Genomic DNA, 18344 nt, shown 5'->3' with positions numbered 1-18344 from the left:
AGTCGCTACATGAGACCAGCAGGCCTATCTAGTACTCTTGCTCCAGAAAGCTGCATATTTGAAACGAAACTGCCCTAAGATGAGAGTCCTCTTTGGGTTTCACTTTTAAACAAAATTTTTTTTTAAAGGGTGTAGGCCCATGTATACGTTTTCACAGAAACAGGCTTTCTAGTTTGGGGAGGGTTTGACCGAAAAAGAAGGAAAACAACTCAGAGACTTGGGGTTTTATTGATATTCAATTTACATAGGCTCAAATACAATTAATTGAATGCATACATATTTAGTTGTAATTTACAAAGCAACTTAACTTTGGTAACTTTCTTTGAGGTATTTTATGAAGTACAGGTTTTAAAGAAATATCACAAAAATACTCAGCTTGTCAGTGACCATTTTTGTGAAATTAACAGAGAACAAGGTTTCAAGTTTACAATCCAGTCACTTTTGCTCAGACACATCATAAATCCTTATCAAAAAACCTCCAGGTAGGTACACTGGTATCCCAAGGTAGGTTAGTTGAGATTCGCCCAGAGAAACCCGTTTTTCCTCTAATCCAGTCAATAATTTCATTCCCTATGGGCATCTCGAAAATGACTTTAGCAATCCCATGTGGCTTGGGTGACTGGGCAAAAAAGAGACATCTAACTAAAGGCAATTGTTATTCAAGCAGTAAGAATATATACAAATTATTCTGCACTGTCCTTCTCTTGTTCCACAGACATCACTTGTATTGAGACACATACGCCTAAAAACTTTTAATGAAGAGCCAAAGTTCATGTCTGATTTACAACTTGTCAGTGCACTTATATTGGGAGAAAATGCCCCCCAAAGTCTTTCTTAAAGAGCTAAAGTTTGTCTGGCTTACAACTGACTGACTAAAGCCACACATGTGAATGAGTAAATGAAGCCATACGTGGCTACTGAAAAGTAGTCCACAAATTATAATATTTTCAACCAGATGGCTCATTTCCACCATGAAAGTCTGCTAAGCTGAAGCCAAGCTTAGTTCAAGTATTCATTTGATCTGTCACTAAAATGCCCAGATTTTAACATAATCTTCTAGTTTTTAAAACTCAGAGCATGGTTCTTCGTTTTGAGAGATGGTATCCTACATGTTTCCTTTTCCAAAATTGACTCTTCTGCCATATAATGTATGAAGAGCAAGATAATCTCACCTCTGAGAGCCACCTGAAGAAACACCTATTTCTTTCATCAGGATACCACATGGCTGAAGAACCTTTCAGATAATAATCATCAACATGCAGATTCAAAAGGTTTGACTACTGAATTTACACGCTAAATAAATGAAGGCATTGTATTGATAATATTTATAGTACAAGAATCTATAAATGTTATAATAGATGCCTGAAAACTGATCCTTCAAAGTTAGTAATGATTTAGAGATTTCTTCTTATATTGTCTTCTTTATCCTCTTGAATGTATCTCAAATGTGAAAGCAGCCTATTGGACACATACTGATTCTGTACTAACAGATAAAGTGTCAAACTTCAAACTTCACTGTGAAAATGAGGCCATACCACTCAGTTCAGAATGTCTCATTTTCTTTTTGTATCATAGAAATTCAAATCCACAATATATTTCACGCTTCACTGGAGAAATTCACAGCTTAGAATTATGTATAAGAAATGAAAGGATGGATTCCTAAGGCTGTCAGAGACTAATTCTCCAATAAATGTTATTCAAAAGAATGTTCATATTAGAAGTACAAATAATGAGAAAATATGGAAATGTTCCTATGACAATTCAAATCCTTCACCCTCTAGTTTTCTTCAAGACGTTTTCTTTTGGTTCCACATATCTCTATAATTTTGGTCCTTAAGATCACTAGCTTTGGACAGCCATGCCTGTCTTGTTCTTATTTAGTAGATCAAAGGTTCTCTGAAGCATAATGAGTGAGCTCTTCAACTGCAAAGAAAATTTTCAAAATCAGATTGTTTAAATTTTTCTGATTATTTGTATGCCAAAAGTTTGCATTTAATAAAATTCTGTCTATACTGATGCCCAAATAAAAGACTAACTATAAAACACCTGATTCCTTCGGTTATCTGTCAGTGTGACTGCTAGCGTTCTTTTCATTTGCTGTAGTGTTGCACTTCTTCCTACAACGTATTACTGTATGCTTTACCTCCCAATAAGTCTATTCATCAAATGATCCAAAGTGAAGGGCTTGTTTACTGAAATGGTTTCTGAAGCTACAGTGGTCTCCCCACCATCCCCTAAACAACTCAAGTTCCACTCAAGGCCTCTGCTTGCTATTATGCTCATGTTCATCTTCACCTGTCTAAAACTTACCCGTCCCACTGTTTCCGTGCAGTTTTCCCTAATCATCCTGCCTCTAAACTCCTAAAGCTTTACTACTTACTTTGATGCTTAATTTTGTACTTTTTCTTTACAGTCTTTAACAATACACATGGACATCTGACATCTCTAATAAAATTGTAGACAACTTGAGAGCAAGAATTATGTCTTACATATGGACACCAAGGGGGGAAAACTGCGGTGGGGTGGGGATGGTGGTGTGCTGAATTGGGCGATTGGGATTGACATGTATACACTGATGTGTATAAAACTGATGACTAATAAGAACCTGCAGTATAAAAAAACAAACAAAACAAAACAAAAAATTACTTCTTTTTTGTATTCATTCATTCATTCAACAAATATTTTTTGCTTACCTGTTAAATGCTGGGCACTGTGCTAAGTACTGGGTATACAATGGTGAACCAAATAGGCACTGTCCCTGCCTTCATGGAGCTTACAGACTAGTGAGGGACTCAGAACTAAAACGAATAATTACACAGATAAATATATACTTACACACTGTATGAAGTTTTTCACTTGAGCAACTGGAGGATAGTAGTATCATTTTTTGAAATTAGGTCAACTAGAGGAGAACTAGGTTTGGCTCAAGATGAAAACTTAATTCTTTTTTGGATATGATCAGTTTGGGATGCCTGCTAGCCTCGAGGTAAAGACGCCAAGTCAGCAAGTGGCTGTGTGAGTCTGGACTCAGGGAAGAGGTCAGGGTGAGAGACATGCTTTGGGAGCCATTGGCGCATGTGGTATTCCAAGTTAAGGGAGCAGCTAAGATCACCTAGAGGGCAGTAAAGGAGAAGGGAAGAGAATCTAACGCAAAAGCCTGCAGCACTGGGAGGGGACGAGCTCAGGAAGTGGAGATGGTTTTAACCAGCAAAAAGCAGTTTTACATTATGCTAGGTGGAAGCCAGGCATGAAAGACTGTATATTATATGATTCCATTTATATGAAATGTCCAGAATAGGCAAACCCAAAGAAATAGAAAGTAGATTAGTGATTTCCAGGAGCTGAGAGAGTGAGGGATGGGAATGACTGCTCATGGGTACAGGGCTTCTTTGGGGGACGATAAAATGCTCTGGAATTAGATAGTGGCGATGGTGGGACAACCCTGTGAATGCACTAAAAATTCTTTAAAAGGTGAATTTTATGTTATGTGAATTATATCACAATAAAGCTGTGTTTTTTTCCATGGTTCCAAAGCAGGGAAGATTAGATACATTTCAAGAAAGGAATGGTCAGCTTTGTCAAATGCTGGCACTGTAAGATGAAAAGTTAAAAAAAAAAAAAAGGTATATTAACTTTAAAAGCCAGAGGTCACTGGGAAGCTTAGCTTGAGCAGTATCAGTGGAAGATATGGGGGAAGAAATCAAGACAGTGTGAGCTGAAGAGTGAGTGAGCGGATTAAATACAGGCATCCAATTTTGCTCCCTCCTGAAACACCACCAAAAGCACGGTAAGGGGATTTTTTTTTAAGACATAAGTCCACAAGGACGGAGGAAAACAGAAAAGGTGACAATAGCAACACAACTTTGTAAACTGGATAGCGGATGGATTACTTAGCAGCCCTGAAAACACTGAATCCTAAGCTAACAGTAGGGAAAGCTGAGAACCAACCAAATGTACCCTGAAGAATCCTCTAAAGCCTCGGGACTGACAGGCATCCCTGGAAATGGGAATAAAGACGAAGGGACTGAAATAAGGATTGGATGAACTTTTGGACATGTGGCCTCTCCTACTACCTGGGCAGAAGTCTAAAGTCCTACTTTCTGGAGAGGATAAAAAAGAGGGTCTCTGGCAGTCTGGCCAGGAGGACACCAATACATCGTTAAAGACAGCAGTACCATACCAAAAATGGGGATTATACAAAAATGTGTACACCGCACGTTGAGATCATCCCTTTGCCCTGCCCTCCTCAATCTCTCTACTCTCACTCACCTAAAATGCTGGCAGCCAGCCCTTAGTCCTTCAGGGAGGAGACTGGAAGAGTCTTCTCTGTGGAAGCTGACCAATCCAAGAGAAAAGACCTAAAGATACTGACATCAGGATTTCTTAGCCAACGGCCCAGCCAGATCTACCAAGAAGTTCAGAGTAGACCAGCCCAACCCGCGCGATAAGAACTTTGGATCCATACAAGCAGACAGCAAAGGACTACAGACATCTAAAGAAATCCTCTAACCCTAAGGATAGAAATCAAAACAGGGGGAAAGGACCTTGCTGGAATGTGGGTATGCAAGAAGAAGAAAAAAAGATCGTTTTTAATTATCAGTAATATGGTCAGAGAGAAAGATATTATGGCCACTTAAAAAGTTCACAATGCCATTAAAAAAGAAAATTCAGAGAAATGGCAGCTCTTTGAAATTAAAAACTTGTTAGCAAAGACTGAAAAACTCAGTAAAAGAATTTGAAGATTAAGTTGAGGAAATCTCTGAGGAAGTAGAGTAAAAAGGCAAAAAGACGGAAGCTGGAAAGAAAAGGTAAGGTTAGACAACCTGTCCAACAGAAGGCAGACACCTAATTACAGGTGCTATAGGAAGTCAGGGGAGAGAAGGTGGAGGAGAGAAAATCATCAGCCACACAGCTCAGTATATCCCAGGACGAAAGGGCACCAGTTTCCAGACGAAAGGATCAGGAATCTGACAGCCTCAGAATTCTCAGTAATAACACTGGAAGTCAAAAGGCAATGGAGCAATGCCTTCAGTGTTCTGAAGGAACCTTATTTCCAAGCTAGAATTCTATCCCCAGCCAAATAATTAATCAAAGGGGAAGGACAGAATAAAACATTTCAGACAGGTGAAGTCTTAAAATATTTACCTCCATACCCTCTTTCTCAGGAAGCTACTAGAGGATATGCTCCATTAAAAGGAGGGAGGAAACCAAGAAAGCAGAAAACATGGGATATGGGAAACAGGAGGTGGGCAACAGGAGCCCCAAGATGATAGCTGTGCACCTGCAGAGAGGGCCACTGGCCCTGCCTGGAGCCCGTCAGAGGCACCATGGATTGAAAACCTGAGGTGACCGAAGATGATGAGAGGAGACAGAGCATCAGGGCATGAAACACTTATAAACAATACAATAAAATAATCAACTGTAATAAGACAATTTCAGGGGTAAGAAAAAGTAGCCGCGGTTCATTCTATGGCTCAGCTAAGAACAGTAAACTTAGTCAAAACAAAGCCAACACTGAATACTGATCCAACCAAAATTACAACTTCCTTTGGAGGATGGGGGATTAGAAATGGGAGCATGAAGAGGTGAAAGAAAACAAAATCCCAGTCTCCATAACGGGAAGTCAAAAGATAACGTCTAAAACTGAAAAATCAAGAAGTATCAACACACGCTTGTGGTTTATAAATATGGAGGTAAACACCAGAAGAATAAACCAGGAGAGTTAGACTGTAGTCTTTGGGAAAGAAATGGAGAAGAGGATACCAGGATTGCTATTTTTCTGAAACAACCCTGTAGAACAAGTTAACTCTTCATGTGAACGAGTGACTTTGGTGAAAATAAAACCTCAAAAAAGTGAAGGAGTTATAAACGATAAAAGAGTGACAGCCAGAGTAGGCAACTCCGAGAGTGCCTGACGGTGAAAGGGAGGAGAGTGATAGATGAGCAGATAGAGAAGGATGTGGATGGCTCGGGTTTTCTAATGTAGGAGATAAGAGAGCAGGGGAGGTGCTGGTGGAAAGATCCAGCTGAATGAGGGAGTCTGAAGATGGGGAAGCTAGAGGGGTAGATGGAGTCTCCTGCCAACTCGTGCTGGGACTTGCGTCTCACAGGCAAAGCGATGCTTCTAATGCAGTGCTGAACAGTACGGGTGCAGTGACGGGGGAAGGTCTGTAGATCTGGTTATAGAAGGAGAGGGAGGGTCTCTTTTCTCCTTGAGGCATGGTCATGAGTTCAGAGTCAGCAGGAAATGAGTGGAGAGGATGAGGAGAAAAGTGAGAGTATGATCTACTCCTTGCTGAGGGGGAGGAGAAAGTTACTAACTGCAGGCACTCTGCATCTGAAGAGTGCCTAGCGGAAGCACCTTTAGTGCCCCACATGATGTTCTAAGAAATGCTCAATAATTGAATCTTCTAAAAAACAAACCAATGCATAGAAGAAAAGGATGGAAGCAAATAAAACAAAATGTTAAAAGTGATTATGTCTGAATGCTAGTAGGTTCTCTTCTATTCTCTATTTTTCAATTTTGAAAAGTACACATGTATTATATTATAATGGAAGTATTAGTCCTCATTTTTCAAAGGGAATCCTAAGTTTTGGTTCATAGAACCGAGCAGCACACATTGATGACACTAAGTTCAAGAGATAACGCTTATAGCAAAACACCAAAACCACCTAAATGTTCATTCTTCAGTGGAGAACTGGTAAAATAATTATGCCACATATGTACAGTTGAATTCTAATGCAGCTGTTAAAAGAAGAGGATATGAAAGTATCTCCATGATACATGGTTAATAGATAAAAACAAAATAATGAGCAGGGTAATAGATTAAAAACAAAATAATGAGCATGGTTAATAGATAAAACAAAATAATGAGCAATCTACCACTTCTTTAAAAAGCTGATACTGAGCATGAAATTTTATATAGAAGGACCAATAAAAAGAATGAGGTATATGTATACAAGCTGATAGGGAAACATCTTCAAGATACATTACTAATTGAAAAAAGAGGGTATGCAACGGTAAGTACAGTACGTTACCATTTTGTTAAAAACAAAAAGTAGCAGTGACTATAAAATGTATAATCCAGAAACTGGCAAGGGTAGATGCCTCTAGGAGGGGGATTTCTTCAAATAATGGAACAGTAAATATTCTCTCACAACCAGAGGAGCAGCTGATTCACTGGGATGACTACTAAGTAACGTGGTACACAGAGGTGCTGACCTGTTCCAGCATCACGATGGAGTCCCGGAGCACTCCTTTTAAGCGATGGGCCTGATCTTTGCTCTTTTGAATATTTTCTGCTCTTGACACCATATCAGAGGCTAAACTGAAAGAAAAATACCATCTTAAAGATCAAGGGAATAGCTTCTAGGCTTTCATCTCTAGAAATCATCAGTGCCCTATAAATTTGCAAATAAAACAAAAAAGTAAACAAAAAAGTTTATGACTAGAGAAGAGTTGGCAGACCAAAGTCTCTAAAATTGGAATGAAGTTCCCTGCAGCAAAGGAATTATTGACATAATAGGTTGCGAGGGAAGAAGACTTACTTGACAGGTTTCTCTTCCTGGAGGTGAAGACGGTAAAAGGACTGAGCAGCGTACTCTATCTTTGACAGCTTCAGAAACAGCGTCACATTCAATAAAACCAGCAACAGCAAACTAGGCAGAGCAAATCAGACCTGGTTAATCCACTATTACTAGGCAGAGCAAATCAGACCTGGTTAATCCACTATTACTAGGCAGAGCAAATCAGACCTGGTTAATCCACTATTACTAGGCAGAGCAAATCAGACCTGGTTAATCCACTATTACTCAGACCTAAAGCGCTGCTAGTGCAGAATAGACACACAAAACCTTCAAAAATGTATATTATCCAGACTAGCTTCCAATTATTATTATTTAAATCAATTACCCCTATTTTATTGTATGAAATACTTATTTGTAAGTATTCAGTGGATGTTGAGCGAACAGTTAGAAGATAACTAGTGACAATAAAGTCCCCAAACAAGCAGGTTGGGATTGTCCCTGACGTCTCTTCTCTGCTAGGAATCCCAGCCAGTGTGGATGTGCGACCACTGGCTTAGAAATCTACCATGTTAGCTTTCAAGATCTATTTTTGGGTGATTTTGTCTTAAGCAATTACACATACATAATACTGCACTTCAGAAAGGAAATGAAGATCAATATGGATTTGATCTCAGATCGTGATGTACCTCTTATTCTCAGCAGAAGCCAAAACAAATTCACATTCACAAAATCACCGTTCAGCAAAAATTTCTTCTAGTTCAACTTAGACAAAATTTCAAATCCCAAACATACGTTAATTGGATCACATATAAAACATTACCTGCTAAATAAACTTACTCTGTTGGTTCTCACAATAGTATTTCAAGCGAATGAACGTATCTCATTACACGTACATGCAAATACATAGGTGGCATCATATCTCTCTGGTTTTTTCTGTTAAAATATTGACTTGCCCTTAAAAATACATCATATTCACTTTTACCCATCCAGAAGATTTTTCTTGAATGAAAACTAAGGTAGTAGCAAGAAAATCAAATCTATGAAATTACTGTGTCACTGAAATGGGGTATAGATCAACATTTCAACATCTGACTGTAAATCTTCTACAAAGTAATACAAAAGATCACAGATAATATTTACTATTCAAAATCGTCACAGCAAACCAATGGAAGCAGAATATGAAAACCTTTTATAAAACTCAAAAGGCACAACAAACACTTTGTATGTTCTGAAATCTATAATTAGAAAAAACAGCTGATATAAGAACTTCATTCCAAAACCCAGAGTGTATCATCCAGTCAGAACTAATTCAATTAAATGTGATGGACTACCTCAAGATCCAAGTACAGCCATGGAGAAAACAGTAGTCTAAATAAGACTGGCTGAGTAGATTCCGGTAGAACACAGATTCAGACTAATTGCCCCAGTATTTCTCACCCTACAATCCTCAGATCATTCGCATCAGAATAACCTGCATGTGTGTTTTAGAATACTACTGATTCCTGATCCCTACTCAAGACCCACTGACTCGATCTGTAGGACTGGGGCTGGGAAACCTGTATTTCAGCAAGTGATTCTTATGCACAGTAAAGGGTAAGGACCACTGGTCTAACCAAGTAGAGTAAATAAAATAGCATTGTTGGGATTTCATCAGCCTGCATATAAAAATATCCCCTTGGGCTTCCCTGGTGGCCCAGTGGTTGAGAGTCCACCTGCCGATGCAGGGGACACGGGTTCGTGCCCCGGTCCGGGAAGATCCCACATGCCGCGGAGCGGCTGGGCCCGTAAGCCATGGCCACTGAGCCTGCGCATCCGGAGCCTGTGCTCCGCAACGGGAGAGGCCACAACAGTGAGAGGCCCGCGTACCGCAAAAAAAAAAAAAAAAATTCCCTTTAAATTTATGGTACTTCCGTAAAAATCTATGATGGTAGAATCAAATCAGATTACTTTAAAAAACAAAAACATTTACTGAACGTGTATTTGGTATTCCCTCGAATTTAACAGTTCTTCTGAAAATCATTCAAAAACTATCAGACTGAAGCATATAAAATTACTGTTTTTGTAGGCCAAAATTGGTCAAATTGTGGTAATTTCTATATAATAATATACAAATACATTCAAATTCTTTTGGAAACCATTAAAAGATAAGTGAGGACACAGCAAACTAAGCGTTCAACACAAATACTTACAAAATACTCATCACCACAATAAGGATGGTGTTATAGCTTTCAATTTCCTTTTTCTTTCCTGCAAATTACAAAAAAAGGCCGATTTAGAATCAGGATTGTTTAATCTCATTTGAAAAGTACTGGAAAAGAAGTTTTTAAAATTATTTGTAAAGACAAAGTGATTTACAGTGAATTCCCCGCACCCCTCTTCTGACTTTTGATATCCTGAGTATTAGTAAACAAATCTACAAAAAGAAATCCTGTATCAGTTCTGCAAATTTGGCCTATATTACAGATTAATTTGTTCTAAAATTAAACAAGCAATTCAATATATCGTGTATGATCTCTAGCTAAGTTCCATCTCTGCAAATAATATTTGAAATAGTTTTACGTATAATGCTTCCCTCCTTAAAAAAAAAACTTTTTTAATCATCCTCACCTGTTCTCTGTTTCCCAAATTTTGTTGCCAAGTGCCAAAATTAAAGAGCTATTAAGTTGAAATGGTAGAAAAACATATTCACACTAAGATGTAAACCTTAGAAAAGGATTTGATAATGTAGAAGGATGAGAAGGTATGACAGCTTTATAGCACTGAGAGGGAGGGAACAACAGTTAGTAGGGGCAAGATGTCTTCAAAATTGAGAGTAGAGATAATCAAAGTCACCTTCTATCTCTGCAATTTTGCTGGGCTGGCCCTGATAGTACATAAGGATTAAAAGCATACAAACATGGTAGTAGATTCAAGGGTAGAAATCAAATGTGTACAAACGCTAGGCAGGAAGTTAATGAGTGAAGCGTCCAGCAATAGGGTAAGAGTCGTGGGGACTGGTGACCTGGGGAGAGTGCACGCTCGGTCAAATGGGGCAGCTACTACTAAGCTCCAGCCACCTGCTGCTACGAAGGGATGTGGGTCCAGGGCTGCCAGATCTGAGATTCTATATAAAAATGTCCAAGGTTTAAAATACCATGTGGGCCCAGTAAAATACTTCTACTGGCCACATGCCTGCCATTTTGTAACTGCTCCTTTATACTTATATATTGGTTTTCTTTAAGGAAACCAGAGTTCGACAAACATTATTGGAAAAGGAGAGGAGAAAGGGAGACCTCCTAACTGACGTGTCTTATGAACAAGAGGCATATTTGGCTTCATATAAAATAAACTTATAAGGAAAAAAAACTTTCATCTCTGTTTACCAGGTAACAGCTACCTGTAATATCCCCTTTGGCATCTAAGCCCAGGTCTCCAGAAGAACGCTGAGAAGAAAGTTTAGGAGCTGTTTCTGCTGTTCTGTTGACTGTTCGCCTTCTCCTTCGTAGGCCACTAAGTTTTCCAGGGTCTTCAATGGGCTGATTTACCATAGATTCTTCCATTAACAAATCTGATTCTAAGAAGAAAAAAATCCTTAGATAGTGGAGAAACCTTCTCAACTATAAGATACTGGGGGGTTGGTCACTGTTTTGTTCTCAGTTTGCTTTTTTTTAGACCTTGGTAACTTTCTTTAACTATTACTCAGATTCTTATGGCCTAGATTCAAACTTTACTCTTAATGAAAAGTTTTGGAGTGTACGATGATCCCATAATGAGGCTGCATTATTCTAGGAAGAATGAACTGTATTAATTAATGACAGGATCATCAGAGCAAATTTGCCATGTGCTATATTAAATATTAATGTAGAGATTTCAGTTATGGAAACAACCCACTTACATTGGATCATTAGAAAGATTTCCAAGACAGATTATAGTACTTGATTGTCAATCTCAAAGGAAGGAGAAGCATATAATAGTTCTAATTTACAATGAGGGTTTGCAAAAAAGGAAGCACTAGTAAAGAAAATCTGCCAACAACCTATCAATAAAAACCTCATTTTCCACATTTGTTTTAACCTTTCCCTTCACCAGATTTTTCATTAGAAGTTCATTATCTAGTGGTCAAACTCATTTCTGAGTTTCATTTTTCTAGTGATCTGGAGCTTAATAATCAAATAACCAAAGACAAGGAAACAAGGAAAATAAATAATCAACAAGCTGGATGATGAAGCCTTAAATTACCCTGAGTTGATTGGCCACCACCTTTCCTTTAACTAAAATTAATTATGCTCACATATGTATATATATATATGTTTTTTCCTCATGTATATTTTAAAGAATATCCAAACAGAACAACTACATCACCTCCCCAGTCTAGTACCCACCTCCACCAAATCCACACATGTACGTGGTACCATTGCTAGGTGGGCCTGCGTAAACCCAGGAGAGCTGCATTGGTAAGGGAGATGTGGGCCTGAGGAGGCTCCAGACCTTCGTGGGTACAAGTGCATACTTGTGACCGGATTACCCAGTCCCTCACTGCAGTCAGCTTCCTTGGCTCCTTACAGAGGGAGGGAGTGTGACAGCTCCTAACTGTGTGATCTTGGACAAGTCACTTAACCTCTCTCTCTGTGTGTTTCAATGGAAAAAAAAATAATAGTGCTTATATCTCACAGGGTTGTAAAAAACAGGTTGATATTTATAAAGCACACAGAACAACGTCTGGCATATCATAGACATTATATAAGTGTCTGGTAGACCAATGAAAATTAGAAGTTTTGAAATTCCAAGTGGAGTAGTTGGAACCACTTCAGTAGGAGTCATTCCAACATCACCTACCAGTTCCTGCTACGAATCCAAATGAAGAATCCATCCATTCTGTTAATAAATGCCATTTTTACAAAAATAGGTAAATCAAGAAATTTACAAACCAAGCTGTTTGAAATAGTCCGCCAAGGAACTCCAGGAATTCTTCTCAATTAAAGATTTGACAATGGCCCATGGTTGTTTTTTGTATTTCAAATCTGTTGAAACTCTAATAGATAAGGAAGAAAGAATATTTAATTTACAAATTTTAATTATATTATTAACATTACAATTAGATGTAGGAATGAATTCAGCGGAAAGCCAAAAGGATTCAAAGTCATTAAGACTTAAAAAAAAAATTGTTCACTGATAATGAATTCTTTAAAAAATTACTGGGCACTGCTAAAATTTCATCAACTTGGCATTTTATTTCTTTCCTTTCTCTAACCCTGAATTTTCTTTACTTAAATAGCAATAAAGGCTCAAAATAAATTTTAAATTTCCTAAATGCCTCGTATAAAAAATCTCTAGTGGTCATACATTAGCTGCAAGTCACTACATTAGCTGAGACTAGGCCAGTTGTGTGATGGCCCAGCACCATCTTCAACACGCCAACATTTCTGGTCTCCCATCGCAACAGAGCTGTTTACCGCCCACCACGTGCTCCTCAAGTCTCCCAGTCCCCTTGCCATTAAACGGGGTCCTGTGAGCATTTCTGGCCACTGGACTGCGAGCACAGCTCTACAGCTCTCTCTTCCAGTGGCAAATGAAATGACACATATTCTGGATTGTGCAGCCCCGGGAGGTCAAAGCCTTCATCAGCCTGGGTCCTTAAGTAAGGATCCCCGCCCCTCTGCGGATTGCCGGTGGACACGTAAAGCAAGAAATAAAGCTTTGTTGTGTAAGGCTACTACTAAGATTTTGGGATTGATACGTTACCAGCACACAATGTAGCCTGTCCTGACTAAAACACTCATTTACAGCAGCTCACCTCAACCGGCATTTCTGCTTTGAAGATCGGATGATATAGTATCTGTTCAGAGTATAGAAGTAATCATGGTAGGGGACATCGTGTGTCAGCACTTCTGAATCTACCAAGTAAAATTGTGCTTCCCGACTTTCTTTATACAGTCTCTGCCAAAATAAGATTAAGTTTTTTTGCATGTACATGTTTAATACATCAAATTCCTCACCAATATAGTGCCTACATACTCGAATTCCTTCTCACCAATTACAAAAAACATGAGAAGCCTATATACAGAGCCAGAAGGACCACCATGTTGGCTGTGAGATCTATGAATTGAGACGGGACCTGCAGAAATAATATTTGCTACCTCTCTGTCACTTCACTGTATAATTGTTTTTTTCCTTTCTTTGAGGCATGAGGAGGAGAAAGGAACTACATAATCTCTCATGTGTGTTAGTAATTTATAAAGAATTGCAAACGTTCCTGGTAGGGAAACAATTCAAAATTCAATTGAACAAGGCCAGGACCCCACTCTAAAATTCATCAAAGTTTAACAAAACCACCCTTCACCAAAAACGTGAAGGAAGGAGACAACCAAACAAAACACTGCTTTCCCTAAACAGGATCAGAAGTGGTTGCTGGCCAAATCTTTCTCATTTTCACCTTACCGATTCTGCCCATCCTCTAAGGTTATCAAAGACTCTCCAATTCAAAATACAAAACTTCTCTTAAATGTTTGAAAATCTTTGGAAGAAAAATATTTAAGTCCTTTTGAACACTGACGGACAAAAACTATGATAGCACAACTAATTCAGATGTTAATAAATATTTTCTAACTTTGCAGAACAGTTATACTATATGTCAACAACAACTGGCCAAACATAAACCCCACTGTATGACAGTGACATGCTGGTCACACAGTAGACAGAGCATTAAATATCTTACAATCTCTTCCTCATATGTCACAGCAGCCATCTAGTTATTTGGCTCTAACCCTTGACATGATCCAGTAAATCAGATTCCAGTAGTGTTCTTTTAAAAACCATTTATTATGGAAAAGTTCAAACATATACAAGAGGAGAAATGAACATTATACAATAAACCCTCATAAGCTCATCAACCAGCTTCAACAATATTAACTCCTGCCCAGTCCTGTTTCATCTGTACCTCTCCCCATATTCCCTCCCTCTACTCCCATCCTCTGCCTGACTAGATTACTTTTAAAAAACACCCTAGATACCAGCATAATTTCATCCAAAAATACATCAGTTTATCTCTTTATAAATTCCTCAGTATATCCCTTTAAAAGATAAATATTCTCTTCTTTAAAATATAGCTACAATACCATTATTGCACATAAAAATGAACAATTCCTTAAATCTCAGAAATACCCTTTTACAGTTGGTTTGTCTGAATTAGGATTGAGTTAATTTGGTTGATATAACTCTTAAATCTCTTTTAACCTGTACACAGTTTCTCCTCTATTTTTTTCCTTGCTGTTTATTTGTTGAAACTGTCCTGTAAATTGGTGACTAGGACCTATGACAGGCATCTTCCCTCTTCCCACATGCACGATTCTTTTGGAATACTGGCAGCACAGACATACCTGCTTTTCAGTGGCCGTGGTGCACTTTCCAGTTAGTGGATTATTAAGGACTATAGTGTAGGTCATGGTTCTCAGTTGGTCACCTCCAGGCTCTACATTCCAAGGGGTAGATACTATATCTAATCACAGCAAATATAAAAAGAGTTAGTTCTAGAAATTTGAGGGGTATGGCTTGGAATGGAATCAAAGAGGGAGTTTTTGGATTATTTCAATTTTTATTTTTGACCAATCCTAACTTCCTTATAACTATGTTATTAGTTTAACATTAAACGAGTAAAATCACATGTTAGGCACTCTTCTTGTATGTGACATACGCCCCATCTCTGATCCATTTACTTCTAAATTGTAGTCTATTAAAAAACTTTTTTCTTTTCTCTAGAAGATAAAGTTAAAAGTCATTTCATCAGTAGGCTTCTTTTTAAAGTCCCCAGTACGTACAAAGAGAAGTAACGGTGCTGGCCTTATTAAACAGAGATAGAACACTTCAACATTTCCATCACTGAGGACAAGACCTTGGATATGCAGCAATATGATCTGATCCCAACTTGTGGGGAAATCACGTCGATGAGAAATCATGTAGTGTTAATGGTTTATCTGCTGAGATCTTTAATCAAGGAGGGAGCAATGGAATATAAATAAACTATGTAACCTTTTCTATATGAAGAAAGCTATAGAATAATCTCTCTGCATTTATGGCAAGATCTTGGTCAAAATTCTCTTTTATTTACTTAGCAACAACACAGTGAGTAAAAATACGCTCTGAACGGAAACGTATCTTTAGAACATAGCACCATACATTAACAAAGGTCCTTTAACAAGCGAAACACTAGGAAAATATAGGTAACAGCATCATGAACTCTATTCAAAGATCTGACTAAGCTGGCTAATGTTGTTGGCACAGTGGATTGAGGCAATTAGTATATCTGGCTGCTATTCATCAATGTCCTAAAACATAGGAGCATTTATCTAACCCACTACCCATCATCAAAGGATTGAAGCAAGGCTTTATGATATATCCAATTTTGCTCAACTTCTTTCATTTACTTAGGCCTAGAGATTTAATGAGGGATCCTGAAGCTGCCTTTTGCATATCTAGAAAAATTGTGCAAGCAAATTAAAAAGGCAACATTACAAACCATGGGATCTACAATACAGAATTTGCTGTAAAAATGATTTATTTAGTTGTCCAAGAAAGCGATATAAAATTAATTATAAAACTTTTCAAAAGATCATTTTAGTCATATGTCAGCCTGTTTCAGAAAAATTATACAAATAGTCCATTGTTAATCAGCAACAGAATTTAAAGATATCATTGAATTCTGCCATTAAAACTGCACACCATTCAACAAAGCAACTATCAACACAGATGAAAGTGTCTCTTCCACTTGTATCTTCACCAATGTTGCCAACAAGCCTACTGAACATAATGTGCCAGAACATCGTCTACTTCAGAGACAGAAAGTAGAACAGTGGTCGTCAGGAGTCGGGGAGAGGGGGGAAATGGAGAGTTATTGTTTAATAGGTACAGAGTTTCAGTTTGGGAAGATGAAAAAGTTCTAGAGATGGATGATACTGATGGCTGCACAACAAAATGTGAAGGTACTTAATGCCACGGAATTGTACTTAAAAATGGCTAAAACGGGAAACTTTATGTTATGTACATTTTACCACAAGAAAAAAGATTGGTGAATCTAGGTAATGGGTATAGGTTTTATTACACTATTCATGCAACTTTTCTGAAGGTTTACATTTTTTTCAAAATTAAAAAGTTGAATAAAAAGACTTAAAACTGAGCTTTGAATTACAAAAGTAGTGTCATACAATAGTAAACAAAGATTTAGAAGAATCCAATTCAGATAATTTCTATTGAAAATTATTAAGAATTACCATCATTTTTAATAATTTAAAATCATTATTAAAAAATAGATCCAGCAGTAGCCATTTTAATGCTGAAATTAGGTTAAATCCACAAATTACTGACCATACTAAACTTTCCCATTAAATTCTTGATATTTTTAGAAAGGAGCCTTTGAGACCCATTCTCAAGAAACACAACTTTGATTACTAGGTAACAAGTTCAGAAGATAACATAATAGCGTGCAATCAGAAGCAGATTATCTCTTTTGGGGCAAACCTTCTGACTAATTCTAGGTCTAAAGGCAACATGCCTACAACTATTTACACTTGTGATTAGCCAGAAGGCTTTGCTGCCCAAAACCATTTATAGCATCAGATAGCAAACACAGTCATCCATATTGAAGCTAGATATGATATCAGACACCAAATGCAGCTATGATTCAAAAAACAAACTTCATTTAGTACCAGCGTGGAATAACATGCTAGTTTCTTGTGGGCCTTTTCAGCCATAAAAATAGTGGTGCAACATCAACAGGCATCATCTTAGAAAATTAAGAGAAATTACGTATCCTACTCTTCTGAAATAGCAAGTTCTCCAGGTAGACATGAATGGCAAAAAGATACAAAATAGATTCAAAACAGATATAGTAAGTTAAATATAAGCTACTGAGTGAAAAGATTTATATCCCTCAGGTATTATACATTTTTAAAACTGGAAGAACTGGGGCTTCCCTGGTGGCTCAATGGTTAAGAATCCGCCTGCCAATGCAGGGTACACGGGTTCGAGCCCTGGTCCAGGAAGATCCCACATGCCACGGAGCAACTAAGCCCGTGCACCACAACTACTGAGCCTGCGCTCTAGAGCCGGTGCTCCGCGATAAGAGAAGCCACCGCAATGAGAAGCCCGCGCAATGCAACAAAGAGTAGCCCCCGCTCTCCACAACTAGAGAAAGCCCACACACAGCAATGAAGACCCAATGCAGCCAAAAATAAATAAAATAAATAAGTTAAAAAAAAAACTGGAAGAACTGAAAAAAGTAAAGATTTTTAAAAACATGACATTCTTAATATAATCACAAGACTCAATAGCTATCAATTAGAAACTGCTTTGCTACTCTACTATAAATAATAAGGAAAAATTACTCTTTACAACTGAATCTATATCAATGATATAATCTATGAATATGTAATTATGTTTACATAAAAGTTTCAAATAAAGGAATAACATCTAATCGTTAATAAAATGGCTAAATTATAAACTATATTTAAATTGATTGTAGAATAACTTTCTCTTTGACTATAGCATATGACTCAGCTTATATGGATCTCTGCCACTGCTGATTTCTAATTTTATATAGCAAGCTAAACCACATGCTCCCAAAGTTTCTAAAATATCTTGAAACATTTAGGATAAATTCAATTTCAAATTGACTATAAGCTTATTTGAGACGTTTACCAAAATAGAACTTTTAATACATAATCAATAAAATCTTTTTTATAACTAACTTCCTAACTGGAATTTTTTTTTTTTTTGGTATTTTCATTAAGGTAGACCATAGACACTGCAATCTCAAATTTCCATGAATTTGCACAGAGAAAACACAC

The 18344-nt window shown here is 37.6% G+C and overlaps 1 protein-coding gene across 4 annotated transcripts in view; it reads right to left on the bottom strand.

The window, feature by feature from the left end:
• Nucleotides 1-225: 225 nt before the first annotated feature.
• GRAMD1C (GRAM domain containing 1C) overlaps nucleotides 226-18344 on the bottom strand; it is an 83859-nt gene continuing 65740 nt past the window's right edge. For 2 of the 4 annotated variants that reach the window (XM_029215429.1, XM_029215432.1), the window contains 8 exons: nucleotides 14883-15001; nucleotides 13301-13443; nucleotides 12435-12538; nucleotides 10904-11080; nucleotides 9717-9774; nucleotides 7549-7659; nucleotides 7223-7328; nucleotides 226-1923 (listed from right to left, as the gene is read on the bottom strand). In XM_029215429.1, the coding sequence (XP_029071262.1) occupies nucleotides 1843-1923; nucleotides 7223-7328; nucleotides 7549-7659; nucleotides 9717-9774; nucleotides 10904-11080; nucleotides 12435-12538; nucleotides 13301-13443; nucleotides 14883-15001 (899 nt within the window). In that variant the 3' untranslated portion in view covers nucleotides 226-1842. Of the gene's footprint in view, nucleotides 4368-7222; nucleotides 7329-7548; nucleotides 7660-9716; nucleotides 9775-10903; nucleotides 11081-12434; nucleotides 12539-13300; nucleotides 13444-14882; nucleotides 15002-18344 lie in introns of all 4 variants that reach the window. The other 2 variants (XM_029215431.1, XM_029215430.1) reach the window with 2 other exon arrangements.

This window comes from Monodon monoceros, unplaced genomic scaffold, assembly GCF_005190385.1.
Source record: "Monodon monoceros isolate NGI ecotype Baffin Bay Population unplaced genomic scaffold, NGI_Narwhal_1 Super_Scaffold_11, whole genome shotgun sequence".
NCBI lineage: Eukaryota > Metazoa > Chordata > Mammalia > Artiodactyla > Monodontidae > Monodon > Monodon monoceros.
Note: the sequence above shows the minus strand (reverse complement) of the source record. Positions and strands in the feature narration are given on the sequence as shown.